At 41.9% G+C, this 19,813-nt stretch overlaps 1 protein-coding gene across 5 annotated transcripts; it reads right to left on the minus strand.

Moving 5' to 3' along the window:
• Positions 1–596: 596 nt before the first annotated feature.
• On the minus strand, positions 597–18,915 carry phf20a (PHD finger protein 20, a). 5 transcript variants are annotated; one of them, XM_049577912.1, is made up of 17 exons: positions 18,769–18,915; positions 16,659–16,765; positions 14,696–14,867; positions 14,332–14,416; positions 13,036–13,112; positions 12,333–12,930; positions 12,135–12,185; positions 11,761–12,030; positions 11,380–11,574; positions 10,300–10,395; positions 9,533–9,688; positions 7,375–7,556; positions 7,177–7,276; positions 5,486–5,681; positions 4,904–5,345; positions 3,680–3,860; positions 597–1,975 (listed from the first exon to the last, which is right to left on the minus strand). In XM_049577912.1, exons 2-17 carry the CDS (start codon positions 16,739–16,741, stop codon positions 1,833–1,835), a joined length of 3,027 nt encoding a protein of 1,008 aa, XP_049433869.1. In that variant the 5' UTR covers positions 16,742–16,765; positions 18,769–18,915; the 3' UTR covers positions 597–1,832. The 5 variants fall into 5 exon arrangements, with proteins under 5 accessions (XP_049433869.1, XP_049433851.1, XP_049433860.1 ...); XM_049577894.1 differs by having other exon boundaries at positions 14,332–14,452; XM_049577903.1 differs by lacking the exon at positions 18,769–18,915 and adding an exon at positions 17,683–18,079 and having other exon boundaries at positions 14,332–14,452.
• Between the last annotated feature and the right edge of the window lie 898 nt (positions 18,916–19,813).

Genomic DNA, 19,813 nt, shown 5'->3' on the forward strand with positions numbered 1-19,813 from the left:
TTGACTGACACTACACAAGTTCTTCATATGCAGTATATCATTTGCTCTGATCTATCACCACGTGATGTTGGCTCAAATTTTAGAGATTAACCGATTAGAATTCCCATCAAGTTTCTATTTTCAATCTGATTACGTAACTGCACAAATCGGCTATGTGATAAAAACACATTACATCAAAGTATGCACGCAATCTATTTTTTGGGGAGGGGCATGTTTTTTCCACCAGAGATAAGTCCCTCTCGTTCAGACTGCAGCTGCCCAGTGCAACTAGTGCCATTTTGGGTCATTAGCAGCTCTGCTGTGGAGTTAATTGCTCTGCTCAGTGGAATGTCAGCAGGGTTTTCCTTTAGTTCAGGAAAAACTCTCAGCCTTCCAAACTACTGCTGGCCCCAATTTCAATCTGATTGTGTAAGAGCACAAATCAGCGGCTAAGAAAACATGTTACATCAAACTGAGTGATGCAACTTTTGACTTCACTGTGTGTTAGTGTTACTGCCAGGTTGATAAACAGGATCAGAGGGAGCACTTTTCTTTTTTCCTCAAACACCCGGCGTGTCAGAGACACAATGAGAAACCAGCCAAGAATATGCCTGTCGTGATTAATAACAATGATAGTTTATTTATGTACCAGCAAATCTGTTTGCATTGTTTTTGACATTTCCCTGCTTCTAAGCCAGACACTTACAGTACAGTAGCATACAATATATGAGTTCAGAGAATGTTTTCAATAAAGAATAGGACATTTTTTTGGATAACATATTTACAAACAAGCCAAATACTGAAAATAAACGGATGAAACAGAACAGAAAAAAAGAAATATACAGGTCTCCTAAGTAGTATTTGTCACAGACAGAGCACAAGATGCTAAGGTTAAGAAAAGACAAGTCCACATAACAGTTTTCAGTGAATCATGGGTCAAGTGCTACAGCAACGACGATGCAAAGAGTTAACTGAAGTAAAGGATACAGTAACTGACAAACACATTAACTGATTAAACTGGTACACGGATGGGAGGACTGTTAGAAAAGAAGCCTTGCAGATTAAGACAAAACAGAAATCACACTTGTTAATGTCTCTAAAAATGAAAATAAGATGCCTTTGATTCCAGACAAAAATAACTTCACAGTGTAGTAGAAAACAAAACCTTGAGGAGGTCAAACAGAACAGATTATTTGTAGAGACTGCTTCAACAGTGTCCTTACATACTGGATGTCTTCAAGTTAACGTCTGCCCACTCTTACAGTGAGGGTTTTAATGCAATGTGACATGACATGACAGGTGACGTAAAGTGAACTTTGGGACATTGTTGCAATAACAGTGACCATTTGAAAACGTGTTCAAGAAACTATTGCAAAGAGGCCGTGTAGGTTCAGGAACTTGATTGCAATTCCGAATATAAAGCTTCTGCATGTAAAGCACTGTGTACTGAGAGAGACAGGGCAACCTTAAGCAGTAGCTCCGACACAAGGCATTCATTAGGTTTAAAGTTGCATGGGAACCACAGAAGTGTAATCTGGTCCTAAGGATTTTCTCCTGCATTTACGAGGTTACTTTTTGTGTTTAATCCTGATTTATGATGCTTTCTTTCCATACATGTTCATATAAATATCAATATATGACACTGGCTGGCTGTAGCATCGGATTCCACCACAGACAACCTCTTTGAGAAGGAGAAACAGCTGCAGAAGTCAGGTCAGAGCGAATGCGCTGAACAATCTCTCGCACTTGCATTAATATCATTATCTTTGCAGCCAGGGACCAGGGAGCTGCCTCCGCTGCACCGTCTCTGCATGCTGTGTGGGGACTGAAGCCGCTGCTGTGCTCTGGCGCCCTCATGTGGAGCTGTACAAGGCGATCTGCTGCACCTTGCCCAGCTGTGTCAGCAGCCGTTTCATGCGGTGTTTGAGCTGAGGCAGACGGGCCAGAGGATCGGGAGGCTCCAGCTCCCCGGTGTAGTCCAGCCAGCTCTCCAGCACTGAGGAGGACAAGCAGAAGAAGGACCACAGGTGAGCACATGGTTACACATCATGTCTTTCTTTAGCCCACAAAGATTCTGTCTCTCAAGCACACTCCAGAGGTGTGTCTCAGTTCAAGACAAAGACAGTTAGAAGCTAAAGCCGAACTATAGGCTACAGATCACAGTGTAAAAGTGAACCACCACATCACTGGTGATCGCCACAAAAGATAATGAATATAAAGGGACACTTTGCTGATACTGAACCAGCTGTGTGGCATCACAGTGTATGCAAGTGACAGTGTTTGGCTTTGATCCTGTGCCGCTGCCAGCGCCCGGACCTCTGCCACCACACGGGCAGGGATCTCTGGGGGAAGTCAAACAATGTTCATCTGCGCACAATGCGATGACACACAGCTGGCTGAATATCAGCACAGTGTCCCTGCTTCCCTTTACACCAGGGTAAGTCTTTTTTTCAGTGTTTTAATAATCATTAAAAAGCAAAAGCAGCATGTGTATACATTCAGTGGGCTACATTTGTAGCCCACTGGATGTATACACATGCTATACACATGCTCATTAAAGTCCAAAATATTTTAATCTCTGTCATATTGAATATATGATTAAAGAATGTATGAGGAACCAAAAAAAACGCTGTGTCGTGTCACATCTGACACTCTGTCCACACTTATCAGACTGGAGATGTAGCCACTTGAAAGATGGGTGAGTTCATACATTTCTACTTTTTTAAAGAACACACAGTTTATATATATTGCGATATTTACCAGAAATGACATTCAATAAAACCAACAGCAAGGAGGTTGTTATTGGCAGTGGTCATAAACCAGAAATTTGTACCTCTGTTTTTATAATTTTTGTAGAAAACTAAGGAAGTATTGTATAGATACCGTCTCATTTCAACTTCATGAATTAACTGTTTCTCATTCACTGCAGCGCTTTCAAAGCGAACGACATAAAAATCAAACTAATTTTGTAGCCAATGCTTGCTCGAGTCACATTCAGTAAGAACAGTATAAAGCTGAAGGGACATTAGTGTAATATTTGTTTTTAAGATTATTTTCAATTAACATTATTATGGATATGAGTCTATTCACGGGAATTATGTTCTTTTCCATAGTAAATTATAAAGCTACATGCCTTAAAGATGTCTTTATATGTCTTGCTTATCAACTGTTTTTATGATTAATAAACACATTATTTGACAGTAATTTCTCCCTCTTATTAGGGAATTTTAACTCTACCAGGACATGTGGACGAGCACCAATTTTTTAACAGCAACCCTGCCAGGTATGATGTAATCCTCACAGCCATTTGTGCAGGACAATCTCTGGGCTGTTGCATAATTTCACAAATCATCAAAAGCAAGCATGTTTACATTCATTGCTCAACAACACTTGAGTAACACTGACTTGTACATGGAGGCTCTGTGCTTGACCCACCCTCTCACACCCGTACATTTTTGTAGTTCAAAGGTCTAGTGTGGGCGTATTAGCTTTTTGCTTTGCAAGCAGGCTTTACTTCCCTCGTACTAAGGTAGTAAAAAACACATCAAAGCTAAACACATCAGCTAACATTAAGGACAGATGGACCAGTGATATAAGCAGGTGTCACCTTCACCATTTCTTTTTAAATCTAATCTCAAAGATTCCTACCATGCTAAAGAGACAAAGTCGGTAACTAGGCCAAGGCCACCGCAGGGCTTACCATCCAGCTCCCTCTCAATGAAGTCCATCCTGTGTGAGACCTCATCCTGGACTGCATCGATGTGATCCAGCAGATTGATCTGCCTCTGCTGATGCTGCCTGCTGTTATCTGCAGCTTCTCCAGGATCTCTTCCACCCTCTTCCCTAGTCTCAGCCTGGGACCAACAGCCACCCATTGAAACCTGGAGACATTCAGGTGACATCATCAGACAAGATTTTAAACACAACTAACTTTAGACCTCTGTTTCCACCAACTCTCAAATCACTGCACATTAATCATGCACACGAGACATAAACAAACAAAAGGGGTTGTTATGTCATGATTGGAGGTCAAACAGAGGCTTGGCCCAATCTTTAATCACTTGAGTAACTCAGAAGTAACGTTGCCTTGACAACTCTCCTCCTTCCAATTTAAAATGTTCTGTTGCCCATTCTGTAATCAAGACTGTGCAACTCTGGGGGAGAAGCCACTGATGAGTTCAAAGGAACATTATGACAAAAACATCTTAAAATGTGCTGCTGGTGCCACTAACAGCAGCAGGGAGTTCTGAAGTTGAGCTTTATAAAACATGTTGTGCAGTTTTAATCACTTGCCATACAGAATCTTCATTTATTCAAGACTGATTCTGCAACTGGAGCTTTATTTTTGTCATCGACTGCAACAATAAGGCATTCTGAAAATCCCAGATTCCCTCCGCCTGTGGCAGACATCTTCTCCCCAGCAAGTGTGATCATGGATACTGTAGTGTTTCAGTGCTATTTGACTGACAGCAGTAAAGCAATATTTGTAATGTGAAGATATAGTGGAGCAGTGGCATCCTCAGCAGAAGATGGAGTCACATTCCTTTTGTGTATGCTGTAATCCGAGCTTGCCTGTTCTTTGTTGTGGTGCAGTGCATGCGAGTCCCTGTGTGTGTACCCCTCTGGCTAGCTAAGTGCTTCCATTCTGCACTGTGCTCACATGCTGTCCTCACTGAGAACATCGTCCTGACTCACAGTGGCATAATGGCGTAGTCAGAGAAATGTTTTGCCGACCCTCTGGTTCCCCTTCCAGATTCACACTGCTAAATTTTAGCACCGTTAGCTGCTAGCCACCGGCTAAGCTACCTCCATGTTGTATAATGTGTGCAGACAATCCCAACTCAGACTCTGAATCATAGATATGCTCTGAATGTCGCATACAGCTCCTTCAAACATCCTTGTCTGCTGTGGACTAAGGTCTTACCTTGTTACTGGTGCCTGTTGATTTGGGCTTGTCTGTCTCCAGCAGGCTCCCATAGCGCTGCTCCCGTTCCAGCAGTTCCTCTGTGCTTCTCATGCTGTCCTCCAGCTCGGAGCCCTGTCGGGTCTCCACCACCAGCCTCTGCTCCACTGCCGGATAATATGCCCGCGGCTTCTGGTAGCAATGTTCACTGGTAATGTAAGAGTCCTGGAAGGATGGGAAGGGGGAGGAGGAGCAGGACGAAGAGGAGGTGGCAGCTGTAGCAGCCCGGCTCAGTTTCTCCAGAGCATTGGACATTAAAATTTCACCTCGGCTCATGTCCTCATCAGGGGTCATAGGAGATGGGGCTGCATCACTGCCACGACACGAGTCAGAGGCGGTCCGTGACCTCTCCATATGCTTCCAGGGCTGCCGCCACAGCTGCAAGTCTGGGTGGGTATTGCTCCTGAAAAGCCAAAAGGACAGATTAGACCTCTGTGTGACCATCACATAAATTAAAATTAAATAATAAGATGTTCAACTGGAACTGAGTGATTTGGACAACTTTAATTTCTGTCACGATCCACATTTAACCTCTGTACTCACTGTAGGACGTTCATCTTAAGCTGCAGTCCGTTGAGGATCTCTACCACGTGGTGCACGTCTCCCAGCAGCTGGTGGGTGGTGGTGATCTTTTTGGCATTTTGGTGAGAGTAGTTCTCTTCCAGGAAGGACAAGCCGTACATGTGACCATTGCTCAACCATTCACGATCATACCAGTAGCGCAGACTCTGCCTCTGACCTGGAAAGAATCAACAACATGCAGTTAAATGTCAGCAAAATGAAATGACTGACAGCAGGTTCTTGAATTAAGCTTTGATTTTTCAAACCATTTGGTACAGCCCTGGTTGGTTGGTTGGTTGGTTGGTTGGTTAGGGTGTAACAGTTTTTGGATCGGGGGAATTTTAAATAGCATTCCTTCAGATGCAGTGTGCAGTCATAACCAGGCTCGGTGGAGCTTTAGCTTGATGTGCAGTTCAAAGTCAACAAAATACTTGACAGTTCAACGTACTCTGATCATGCATACCAGCTTACTCCTCCACCTTGGCAGAGTGTTTGCTCTTAAAAAAACAAGTTTTTGTTTTTCCTTTAGCAAACACAATGAGCAGCAGTGTTCAGGTCAAAGGGACAATACTTACAGCTTGTTATTTTTAGTTTCTTTCTTTTTGTAAATCAGTGACCTTAAAGGCACTCTGCAGCACAAACCCTCTGTAGTTTCACTGTTTTATAAGCTTGAAGGACACATTAATGCTTCAGTGTATTCTATTTATTCTCATCACTTTCTATAACTGGAAGCATATTCTGGACTGTGCTCGCTGCACTGTATCCTGTGATACACACTGTTCTCTTTCAGCAGGAAACAGTTAAATATTTTGATGTGTGAGAGCATAAAATCTGGGGCAAGATCCATGTGGACCATCTATTTTTTAAAATGTTGATGTTCAAAAATTGGTTTCAAAAAAAAGGAACTTAAAAAATTAACACCAGAATTAGCGAAGTTTCTAACTTTCAATTTCCCTGACAGTTTAAACAGAAGTTTAAACGTAGACTAGATGACCAATCTAAAAGTAAGAAAAAACATTTAGAGAAGGGTTCAAATTGAGCACAATTTATCTATGAGGTTAAACACTGTCTGAAAAAATATTGCATATATTAGAGGAGCCATTCAAAATCATTAATTGCACTTTTCAGAAACAAAATCGTACTTAAAATGTTGGTAATGTTGGCACGGTGCATTGCAAACATCACTAATTATGCTATCAAACACGACGACTCACTTAGTAAGTAACATTTATTGAAAACAAATCCTTGAATAAATAAATCTTTAGGAGACATGCCTGATTAATACAATATCATTTTGATTGGATGAAAGCAATGGCATAAACTATTATTAATTTCAATATTTAATTTAACCAACTAGTCATTTTGGTGCTGACTAACAAAGGTAATAACATTTAATTCACTATGTCGACTGATCACGCACATTCTTGATCAGAATCATAATGTCAAACAGCACATTTGTATAATGCAATGTCTAATAGTTATTTTAAAATAGAAGTTTCCGTAAAAATCATTAACGTCCACTGATAACTGTACACGGTGTCATTTTACGTATTGTCCACTAGATGGCAGATCTGCAGTGATCTCTACAGGCATCTCAGAAAATGCTTTGAAGTCAACAAATCCTAATGACATTTTATAATTTATAGCTTAAGGTGGTGCTGGTTTTTCCTCACCTGGTGGGTCTCTACAGATGTAGCAGGTGTATCTGTCTGGAACATTGTCCTCCAGCAGGCCCATGCAGGTGCCATGCTGCCAGCACAAACAGTCTTCACACTGTGGGAAGGACACATTTGTTTCACATTAATGCAACCCTAATACTAAAAAGAAAACAAAGCTTGCAATGCCTTAAAAATAGATGTGCTTCAGCTCACCTGAATCATGAAGTCATTCTCTTCCTCCACCTCACAGATACATCGCACAATCTCTTGGTCACTTGTATCGACAGCACCAGAGTCCACACTCAGGGGAGGCGTGGTGACATCCAAATCCACCCCAAAGTCATCGTCGCTCCATCCACAGCTGTCTGTGGACCAGTCACTGATGCTGTCCTCATCTATAGTACCAAGGACAAACAGAGCTACAGGTTTTTCATGGGAACGACAACAAAAATGAACTATTCCTCCACAATTTAGCTCAATTAATATTAATCATACTGTACTATGTGAGTTTTAATGAGTATTTGTGGATCACATGATGAAGCAAGCTGCAGCAGCAAAGAACAGCTCCGGATTCAATCAATCAAGCATTATAAAAAAATCTGGTCTCATCTGTGACAGCAGCAAGTTTAATTCTGCAGGTCGTGAGATGTGATGAGCAACAACATTTGGAAACAGATACCAGAGGGGTGTACCATGAAGCAGGTTCAACAGAGCAAGGCTTTCTTTGCCTGAGCTGGCACAACAAAGCCGAAAGCCTTAGTCAGAGATAACAGGTACCACGATAAGTGGTTATCAAGTTGCTTTGTTAACCCAGGCTTTCTTCCTCAGGCTCTGTGCGTGTTCCCATAAAAGGAGGCATCTGGTGCATCTTTTGGCTGTAGTACCACACAAAATGGAGAATATGAAAAATTATTTTCACAAATGTAATATGAGTCGCAATTTCATGGGAATAGTAATTTTGCATTTCATTTTTCCTGGGAAAAATAAACAATGATGATGTGAGTTTTGCTGGTGTCTGTGCCAAGCAAGCATGTTCCCTTACCTCTGGAATGTAATTCTTAGTTTGGGGCATGTTTGCAGCACCAGGAAGCTTCATTTAAAATGGTATGCTGTCACACATTCTACCTTTATCAAAAAACTGCAGCTCCTGTAATTTGATATCGCACTTGGCCATGGTAATATTTAGATTAACTGTGCAGCTCTAGCAAAAAGCAACACTGTTGATGCAATGAAGGCAATGGAGGACTGTTAGTGGAAAAGTAATCACTGTGTAAAGTCTTAAGTTAAAAAAAAATGTATTTTATCACTCAGTATAATTATAATTAACATGACAGCTGCTCATTCTACAGCTCTTTAACTCTGAACTTGATGCAGCCGATTTAAATGTTATACTCAAGAACTGTATTCACATTTACAGACACTGTCCCATAATGAAGGAAATGTGGAAATCACTTTTGGTCAAATCAAAGTAAAATTATTTTCACTGATTGAATAACTGTGATGAATACCAATAGACTAATCAATTTTCTAATCAGTGTTCAATTAGCTGTAATATACCAGCAGTGTAAAATGAAAAACAAACTTCAGTAAATCAGGATTAAGGTATGTTGTGCTATAGTTTGAAGGAATTACACTGCATTTCATATGCAACTCAACGTCATCCTGATTAATAATACAGTTAACTATTAACTGTACAATGGTACCTGTGGTTTTATATCAGGTTTCTGCTGTTAGAGCCAGTGGGAACAAACAGACCAGGGAACACCAAAACATAGTCAGCAGTACAGCCTTGCAAATAAAATATAACAATATTCTTCCTCAGATTTTCTGCATCACTAACTGAATGCATACAAGTTCCTGTGGCAATGTGAAGAATACAGTTTGCTGTGCTGTTATTACATAGCTTCGTTCGGTGGTATTACTAATGTAATGTTACGGTGCAACAGGTTGTAAATTGCCTACTGAATACAAGGTGACACTATTTCCAAGGCGCTAATTAGCAAAAGGCTTTTTTTTTTTTTTTTAGCTAATTTCAAGTCTCAACAGAAATTGGTCCCCACCAGGTCAACAATGCAGCTTAAGTTACCATGGTGATCTTGTCAGGTAAGAAGAGAGCCACTTCTGTGACAGTAAAAATACTTGCTTTGGATTTAACTTATCTCGCTAACCCACTAATTTGGCTTCATGGTACACCCCTCAGGTGTGACGCACATCAAACTAGAACAGCATGATGGATTGAATCCAGAGTTGGAGAATGGAAGGGAGAGGAAGCCATGTACAGTCACACAGACAAAGTAATACACACACACACACACACACACACACACACACACACACACACACACACACACACGATCACAGAGATACCCACCATCCACATGTATCTGCTGTGAGTAGCTGTATCCAGGCCTGCTGGGGTAGGCCTCAGGCTTGTGATTGTGTGAGGGGGGGAATTTGAGTGGCAAATTCAATTTGGACTGAAGACCCAATACTGAGATGTCAATATTCTCCTCACTACCTGTGTAGTCTGTTAATACAGGGAAGGGGGGAAGCAGACGTAGAACAAAATGTCAACTTTGTAAATGCCAAACAAATGCCCATCAGGAGGTGAGAAACTGTGGCACAACAAACATGGACAAATAAATGGCTCAAGAACATTCAGGGACAATCAATCTGATGAAATCCACACGGCCGTGTTTCAGGCCTTTTAATAGCATGAAATAACCAATGTGGAATGTAACCTACAGTATCTGTGTTCATGCCAAACATACTTTACATACATGTGAGTGCCAACTAGGAATACAGTGTTGGATTTGTGTTTGGATTAGTCAATATCAGTGCCACAACAACATCTGGCTTTTTATCACCAGTGCTGTCAGAGTTGTCGTATAAGAGAGCAAATGCAAGCTATGGTGTAGAAGAAATGAGTTGGAGCTTTCTGATTGGCATAATGGAGCAACAGAGGCCAGCAACAGATGTAACAAGTTTTCCCACACACAAAGGCTCAGCCACCACACCAAGAGGAGTGAATGGAGTACTTTATGCTTTGCAGGCTAGCCATTTCCACGATGTCACAGTGAGTGCACATGCAGAGCAGCAGATATGTGACGAGGCCCGGTGCCCGGGACCCCTTCTTACCGGACTTGGCCTTCTTTTTCTTTTTCTTCTTCTTTAGTTTAATGCGGAGGAAGTCCTTCTGTTTCGGTTTCTCTTTCAGTTTGTCTTTCACTGACCCTGGGGACCATTAAGAGTCGAGAGTTAAGACTTGTGTCTGCACAGCAATCACACCAGGTTGACTTTTCTATAAGCAAAATTGTACTGCAAGAAGGGAAACTAACAGTAAACAAGAAGGACTCTATGTAACACACAATGTAGTCATTTTCTAGCTTTAGTATACAAGGTGTAATTATCTGCTGCTGGGGTTCTCTCAATCAAAACAATAACAATCAAAACAATAACAATCAAAGATGGAGCTGTGGTCTCATTGCAGTTAGTTTCCCCTGGTTAACATTCCTACAGTGTACAGTGTTCAGGAGGTTTTCACCGGTTTATCCAATGCTGTATGGCTCGTCACAAAGGGGCTACTAGCCCAGCTCCTGCTAATTTGTGCCTGCTTGTTCCATGGATAAATTAAGATCCAGATGGTCAGGTGGTTTTTACCAGGAGCCGAATTATCCACTGAAGTCTCTTTCTCTTCAAAACAACCTGACCCAGTGATTTACACTGGTAAAAAACACTGAATAAAGCAGTTTTACATTAAAAATGTTGTTTCTCCAGTAATGTTTGGCACAGCAGGGGCTGGAGCCCAGCTGCAGCGAACGTTTGCTCAACTTGTTTCTCTGATAACTTGATGATCCAGACATCTGTCATCCAGTTAAAAACAGACAGTTAAAGAGGACTAAGATCTAAAAAGGGAATCATATAGATGTTGCTTTAAACAGCATAAAAAGTCAATTTATGAAAGCTTCTGGGAGAAAACCACAACTCTACACATGTGCACAGGGGATATGACGCCACTGACAGCTGACAGCAACCAAATGACACAGAGCCTGTCCTTGAAAACAACAGATTTCTCTGGGCTTGAATACAGTTTAAATGTTTGAGATAATGTCAGGATACAACTCAACAAAATACATAACAATCTCCAGTTGTTTTTAGGCATTTCAAGGCAGAGGAGTTACATTAATAAACAACACCCTCATACTGCATGATACTGACCAATGTCAAAGCCGCTCTTGTCTGAGTCCTTGTCCTGCTGCTGGCATCCGTTCCTGTCCAGCTGGTTCTCCTTGCTCTTCTCCCTCAGCAGTGCCCTGTGCTGATGGCTCTGGGTGTTGACTGCAGGCGGGGCTGATGTGCGCCTGCCTGGAGTCTTCACCTCGCCACGGGGAGCTGCAGTAGGCCCAACTGAGTCTGAGAAAAATCAAAGACCAACTATAAGCCCAAGGCTCTGAAATATTTGTATGGCTGGAAGTGAAATACTTGTTTTAGAAGTGTATGATTAGTAATTAAAGCATTTCTGATTTTGTAGTCACGCAACATGCATTTGTTTGAATTGTAGAAATAGCCAGTTTCTAAAAAAACTCAAGAGGAGCTCACGCATAGAAGCAGAGATGGTGCGCCTTCTCTTCGGGCCGTCCAAACTGGTAGTAGTAGCCTGTTTCTCAGAGGCCCTGGTCTGGACACTCCTGGTGGGGCTGCGCTCCCCCTCCGGAGGCTGCTCCTCGCCATGATAATATTTCATATGGTAGTGCAGCAGCTTGGCCTTACGGAATGACTTTGTGCAGCCGGGAGCGCTGCACTTGAATGGGTTGTGGTCGAGGTTGATGGACAGGACGGGGGGAGGTTGGTTTTTGATAACTCGGTACACTAAAACAAGGAATAACACAAGTGAGGTGTGTGAAGAAAGGACATCAAAGAATGAAACAGAAGTGATGGCTGTATTTGTTTACTAAGTTTTGCTTTGTACTCACATGGTTCTCTGCTGAATCTGTTGGGGTTGTGGAAACCCTGCTTCCTCACCGCTACCAAAGGCAAAAGAAAGAAGTTCATTTATTCACGTCTTGAAAACATGCCCAGATGCGATGTGAGATTAACTGCACCCAGTAACTAATTTTCACAATCCTACAGATCTGATGACATCTCTGCTAATTTACTTCATTAACACTTACGTTTCACAGGCTGAGGTGGCGGCACGTCCGCCGCAGGCTGAGAGCTTTCTGATTGGACGTTTGGCTTCTGCTCCACATCTCCATTGGACTCTGTGGTTGTCATAGTGACAGGCACCTGCTCCATCTGTGCTGACGTCTGAGTGGGAAATTCTGTGTATGGCTTCGGCGTCTCTGTGTATGGCTTTGTTCCACTCTGTTCTATTTCCTCCTCTTCCTTCTTCACCTCTCCATTTACGTGACACCTTTTCTCATTATGCTCATCATCCTCCTCCACCTTCACCCCATTTGTGAGTCCTGCCCCCTTTTCTGCATCCCTGGGCTTGTTCTGGTCTGCTTGCTCTTGTATTTCCTCTTCCTGTTTGATAGTGGGTGCAGCCTCTACCTCACCGTTTGTTTTCTTGCTCTTCTCATTCACCATCCTCTCTTCCCGCTCCTCGTCCTCACTGTTGCTGTCCTCCTCCTGGTCAGAGGTGCTGCGTCTGGCTCGCTTGTTCTTGGGACCACCGTTCTCCTGAGGCCTCCTGTCTCTGCGGGTCGGGGCCCTCCTTACCATGTTCCTTTCAGTGGACCGAGATTTCCCTCCACCAACACCACCTCTCTATTTGTCAGCAAGACAAAGAGGAAATTAGGAAACAATGGCACACAAGACAAAGACTACATGCTTTAATTATTCTGGATGTTCATGCTCACTTATTACATTTACCTCTTTAATAAAAGGCTTCACGTGTATCCCCTTCACTGTCTGGATAACTCCATCATAGAACTTCACAGTGTAGGATGCTGACGTGGAAGAAGATAAACAGATGTAAAACATGTTTCACACAAGATCCAGCTGCTAGTCGGGTAGCTGATGACAATAGTTTTTAAGCTGTAGCGACACTTCAATTGTTCATTTTGTTGTAAAAGCCTTTAAACACCAGAGGCATTTTTTTCATGCAAATTCTCGTCTATCATGTGTTTTGTGATATGCGGCGTATTGCAATAAAATATGTTGAAATGTACTGCGTTTTATTACCCGTTTTTTTTTTTTTTTTAAATGCAAATAATGTCTCCAAAGGAAAACTTTCCAACATCCTTTTTATCTCATGATATAAAGCTTTCAGTCTGTTCATTTCACGTCATTTTTATTTCAGCAATATGTATCCAACAGACTGAAAAAGCAATGGATTTTAGTGTTATAGGAGGCTACCAAAAAGATGGTATTACCAATACTAATAATTTAAATAATTTAAAAAAAAAAAAAAATCAATGCTTGGCGTTCTCAAGTCGATACACGATACTATACTGTATCGATCCCCATCCCCCAACCCCTAGTGTGGAGTAGCATTATTGAACAACATGGACGGTCCATAGTCTGAATCAAGACAACAAACTTTATTACTCTTTTCAACTTCAACAAAGGCAGCACGTGCAAGATCCACTCCCTCAATCCTTACGTTCCACAATAAAAGCCCTTGACTTACACACTGTGTAAATCTTTACCAGAGGCAAGTCAAACTCCTTCAGGGCTAATCTGTTTACACCTTTTATTGAACACATGTTGTAACTGTCACGAATTTGTAATGCTGCCAATATGAATGGTTTGTTGCAAAATAATCGCAGGCGAGTAATTCACATTTTTTGCCATTTATTTGTCACATCCTGTGTATAAATGCCTCTTGTGAGAGATGTACCCCTATTTAGAGTTTTGTAATTGTGCATCAAACAGATCTGTCTTCACAGTTTCTCTTTGCTGTGCCAGTGAAAGAAAAAGCCATATTGATGTTACTGAACACCATTCAACACAACAGCTTCCCTTTCGAAAGCAAAAGGGAAACGAATATTTTAGACCGCCGTATGCTCCAGTTCACACAATCTTGTATTAAACCCATCTAATTTGAATAATCAAACTAAAATCTTTAACATCTTCCAAAAATAATCTGCTTAAAGTTATTGTGATCATTAAGTTCAAACACTATGGATCTAAACATTAAAGACAAAGATAGCGCTTGATACTCACCATCTTTATTGACAGAAATGACCTTAGCAGGGTAAAAACGGCAGTCAGACCAGCTTGCCAGGACCTTGTCATTCACATGAAAGCCCTGGAGGGAGGAAGGAGACATTCGATCTGGAACATACTGGAGGCATGTTGTCAGAGTTTAATGAAAGGTGGAGCTGTTAAATTCTTACAAAACCATCATTGTTGTTAATTCTTTTTTAAAAAAGACATGGTGCTCAATTTTTTAGAAGGAGATAAAGAACTCTTTTATGCAGAAATACACTGTGAAATATAGGCCAGAGGCACACAAGAGAGAGGCAGAATTTCAAATTTCTCTATGCGACAGAAGTTAAAGCAAGCATGAACAATGTTCTTAGCTTACAGGTACAGGAGTGTCGTCCTGCAGGCCCTGCCGCCTCAGCTGAACCCTCTCCACGGGTCTCAGGTAGGGACTCGTCCAGTCAAACCATTCGTCGTAACGGTGACTCCACTGCCGGTAATGGATTAGTACTTTTTCACCTTCAAAGTCAATCTTCTCTATGTTGGCAGCATACCTACATGACAGAAAAATATCAACAGTGTGTGATTGGACAGGGAGAGGTTTATGTTCCTTTTCCACTATTTCAAACAACTGAGGAACGCAAGTAAGTGAAAATGAGTAAATTTCGAAAATGTCAAACATAAAGAAGCCATGAATCATGAAACACTTTTTAACTTAAGAGGATGGTGTGCTGGTGACACTGTTGAGTATTGACACATGCCACTGTAATGTGATTACTTTCTTCCATTACAAATTCAGTACAGCATTTAAGTTAGAGCCTCGAGAGACACGCCAAATTGCTGGCGATGCAAGTCAAAAGAAGGCCACCTAAGTCATGTTTTATAATCTTGTGACAAAGTTTAAGAATTCTGGGGCCAGGATTTATGATAATCTCTGTGAGACTTCAGAGGCCCAAATTCTGTTCAGCCCCAGATTATTTGTTTAAGGTTATGGGAAAAGACGAACACATTAAAAAATGGGTCCAAACAAGTATTATGAGTGATAGATTCTTCTCTGAGGATGGATGACTGAGAGGGTGCCTTAAGCCCACAAATGGGCTGCAGAGACAGCAGGAGTGGCAGCAGTTGAAAATATGTCCCATTAACAATTTATAAAATTGGATGTATGTATTAGAAAATTGGGCAAATATTAATGAGTTTTTGGGGGGCCACTGACATGGTTCACACTTTGTGGGGAGTTGCATTTTTATATTTAGTGTAGGGCTGCACAGCTAATCAAAATATTATCAACATTGCAATATGGTCAGGCAAAATATTCAAATAGCTGGAGCTGCAATATTTTGATGGGGGTAAATGTGTCACAATATCATAATAAATGAAGCATTGTGGTGCTACAGAGATTCCCCGACCTACAAATCATTTTCTAGACATAAGGGAACATGCTTGTTTAGTACAGTTCCAGCAAAAATCCCATCATCATCATTTTAATATTTTTTTCAGTGAAAATGAAATGCGAAAATTACCATTCCTACTCAATCATGACACATCACAGTCGCAATATCTGTCAAAAATAATCCCAATATGACAGTCCTAGTCTAATGTCTTCGTCTATGCGTAGACAAAATGTGGATTTGTTTTTTACTTCCTTGTTTTGCAATTGTTTATTTGTCGAGTTCTTCCTTGTTTTAAATATCTGTTTCCACTGTATATGAGGGAGCATGTTTATGTTGACAGCCAAGGACAACTGTGTATGTAGTGATGACATGTTGGGGGATTCTGGGTGGGGGGTTGGTATGTATATCTTGTGATAAATTTTGTGTTCTGTTTACGAAGTAATAAACAAACTGTTAAACAAAACCCTGCAACCTCCAGTAATATGCAGGAGTGAAACAGGGGGACCAACATCAACTGTATTTTTGTATGTGTCCGCCAAAGGACTAGGCTAAGTGTCCCTACAAGAAGGTGGCTCACACAGTTGTGCTGCAACACCAATTTCACATAGTTTACTTTAAAAAATTCTATGGTACCAACAACAGTCTTGATTTCTATCCTGACCATATAGCAGCTATTAAGAAAATTTAAATTATGATTAAACGGTCACAGTTTAATTCTACTATCCTTCATTAACAATCCAGATCAAAGGCTACTTGAGAGCACACACCCATCACCAGCTGTCATTTGCTGGCAAAGGAGCAGTGATTTCTTCACTCTGCTCTTAATCTTTTAACATTTAATGCAGAATAGCTAAGACTGGCCCGGGATGGAGAGTATGAGGGTATATGAGAGAGAGTAAAGGGAGTGAACAATAACAGGGATGGGGAGGAATGAGCGAGGCCATGACTCACCAGTTTTTGAGGCTGTCTCTGGCCTCAAGCTGAGCTCCCACCTCAAAAGATATCCCTCTTCTGTTAGGGGGCGTCTTACTCATACTGCCCACATCAAGGCTCCCTTCCTGTGCACACACATACACATACAGACACAATAACCAATAAACATACCAATCAAACTTAGACCCATACTGTATGACCTTGGGTACACTACTGAGAAAAACATTGTGCCTAGCCAAGAAGAACACAATGCACATGACTATCAAGGAATTTACAGACAGTCTTGCAGTCAGCCTCGTCTCTCTCAGGTCAGCACTAATCATTATTTTACCAGGAGACTGTGGCAAATCACAGCTTTGCACCCGAGTAGCAATTTTGGCATTAAAAGGCGAGTAGGGCACTCCCATTGTATGACAGCAGAACACCAATGCAGTCCAGGCTGAGAACAGATATCACCAGTGTAAACATACACAAGCTACAGATTACATGTTGTAACATAGTGCAACACGGTGAAAAGCAAAAACTGACATTATACGGGTGAGCCATGTACCTCAAATGGTGATGAAATGTGCAACTAATACCAGATGTTCAGTGATGTCTAAAAACGACCTCTATGGGGATTTTTAAATCAAAATGAGCAGTATTTAAATATCCTGTATTGATTTTACTTCCTATCAAGAACGCACAATGAGAGGAGGTAGAAAAATGACTACATAACTTGATCATGGCTTTAACTTCCTACCCACCAGTACAGTCAGCAAGCAATCATGCACCAAGCTAATACTCGACTGATGAACAGTGTATTTTGTCTTAAATTGGGTCCTTGTCCATGCAGTCTCATCAAACACGGCCCCGTAGTCTGCTGCTGTCAGCTGAAATAAAGGGCTTGGTTCAGGAGGATGATCGTTTGGTCTTGTACAGAAAATGTAAATTCCCTCCCGATAACGGCGCCTCCTTTGTCAGGCACATACAGGGTAACATGAGATAACGGCGCCCTTCATTACCAGCTAAACGATCTACATTATAAATTACAATGTCTTACTTTTGTCCAGGTTATATCTGACTCGGTTCACCATAGCGGAGGCAGTCGGGAGTTATTGGCTTTCCGTGCAACGTACAAACCGGATATCTTCACACTACTCGGCCCACGTGTTTTCTGCTCAGGCGATTTCACGTATAGACACAATAGAAGACAATGGAAAAGACCCCCATCATCAATCGTCTGCAGCAGGCACATACCCAGCACGTTAGCAAAGAGGAAACAATATCCTGGTCAGTAAAACTCAATATGTAAGATGAAACTGTGCGTTTTTATGGCCTGCATAAGGAGCCAGACAGACGACAGCGACACAGGCAGGGCGCAAACCGGGAGTTGGTGATGCAACAATCATGAGTCAGGAAGCGGGTGATGGTTGTAGATTTAAATAGTAACGTTACCAACAAACAACGATTCACTTAATCGTAGGTTAATGTTTTGTAGTAATAAGTGGCAAAAAAGCATCCCACACCCTCTTCATTTATACGTATACTTCACAGGTCTTTAAATTGTGTTTTCATAGATTACACGAGGACACGTTGCCTCACGTTGCTCCTACTATTCTCCTGTTGACCACTTCTGCTAATAGCACTTTATTGTCCAGTGTTTTATAACAGTGGGCGTAACGGTAGGTGATTACGTCAGCGCTTTAAGCAGATATGACTGGTCGAACGAGTCTGCTATGGGCGGGATACTCGCATCTGATTGGCCGCGCAGCTGTCACTCACAGAGCTCTTCAGGGCCTCGCGCTAGGCCTACTTTCTCAGACTTTTCGTGCTGTGAACGAGCAGCGTGGAAATGCAAAGCATTAAACTTCCCTAACTGAGAAACCACGGAGCCATGTAAAGGCACCCGGTGAAAAACGAACATGACGAACAAGAGGCACACCGTAGTCACACGAATAGGACCACGAAATGTACAAACGTTACATTTTATTACCTACTTCGTCACGTTTGTTTTGAACTCAAAAAGCCGACATGCGGCACCACACCATCTAAGCTGTTGACGCATCCACCAAACCAGCCTCGTTCGCGATGTTATTCGGGGTTATAAACTCCGGAGCGATGGGGAGACAAGATTTAGGCTTCCTACCTGTTCTCCAGTCACTCTTTGTCCGGTTGGGGTTAAATGTGTGGAGTAATCCCTTTAAAGAGCAGGTCCCGCCGCCTCCGCCTGTCTGGACCAGATCACGCAGTTGAATTTCTCCCAGATGCATTTACCACCGGCGCGCGGGCAGTGTGGCGCTACACTGCGCATGCGCCTGCAACGACACAGGGCGCTTCAGTATCTCTCTATCATTTATCACCTAAATACTGCAAAAATATGTTGATTTTAAAATGTCTTGTTTATTTATTCCCATAAACATGTAAATATTTGTTAGTCAAAGCACTTTAAATATATTCTGAATGGACCTAAATGAGCAAATCAAGCTTTTAGGACATAACCTGACTCTAGTATCCTCACCAGTTGCATTAATCAAACTGAGAACAACATTATTATTTGCTTCTTCCTACATATGTAAGTGAATAAAGGCCCTGACCAGCTTATAAATCACCGTTCACGCCTATATACAATATACAAATCACTGGGCGCATAGCTCCACCCACCGTCCACCCATGGGAACTGTTGTTTATTTACAGAAGTGGAGGGTGACCAGGGTGAAGTCTGTTTACCAGTGAATGGGTTTCAGTTTGTCCACCATTTTAGGCTGGCATTAATGTCCCCACAGGGAGCAGAAATAAAGACATTTCCACCTGAAATTTATGCAGAAAAGGCACTAATTGGGATGAATGGTGGCTCATGGATGACTGGAAGATTTCTCCCTCCCTGGAGGGGCCCTGGATTTCCAGGGGTCAAAGCTGGGGACCATGGGGACCTCTGTGAGTCCTCCATGTCCTCCATGTCCGTGAACGACATGGAGGACCCACTGTCAGTGGCACTGTAGTGTAGCCTTGCTTCTTCTTATTTTCTGTTTTTCTCAGTGTGGAGCATTTCACCTTTGCCTTTGATGTCCCTGCCTGTTATTACTGTTTTTTTGTCTGCTTTTTTCTTTTTGTAAACTCTCATGCTTACTTTATGCTTACAATATCCTGGCAGAGGCCCCCATAACCCCAGTGCCCTGCATTATATAGCCTAA

The sequence above is a fragment of the Epinephelus fuscoguttatus genome, linkage group LG1 (genome assembly GCF_011397635.1).
Source record: "Epinephelus fuscoguttatus linkage group LG1, E.fuscoguttatus.final_Chr_v1".
NCBI lineage: Eukaryota > Metazoa > Chordata > Actinopteri > Perciformes > Serranidae > Epinephelus > Epinephelus fuscoguttatus.

Excerpts from the sequence above, each read along its gene's own strand:
- phf20a (XM_049577894.1), bottom strand. The coding sequence starts at position 16,741 with ATGAGTAAGACGCCCCCTAACAGAAGAGGGATATCTTTTGAGGTGGGA. Across the intron at positions 12,186-12,332 it reads GCCACCTCAGCCTGTGAAAC|CGGTGAGGAAGCAGGGTTTC; the intron begins GTAAGTGTTAAT and ends TGCCTTTGGTAG. Across the intron at positions 12,031-12,134 it reads CAGATTCAGCAGAGAACCAT|TGTACCGAGTTATCAAAAAC; the intron begins GTGAGTACAAAG and ends TCCTTGTTTTAG.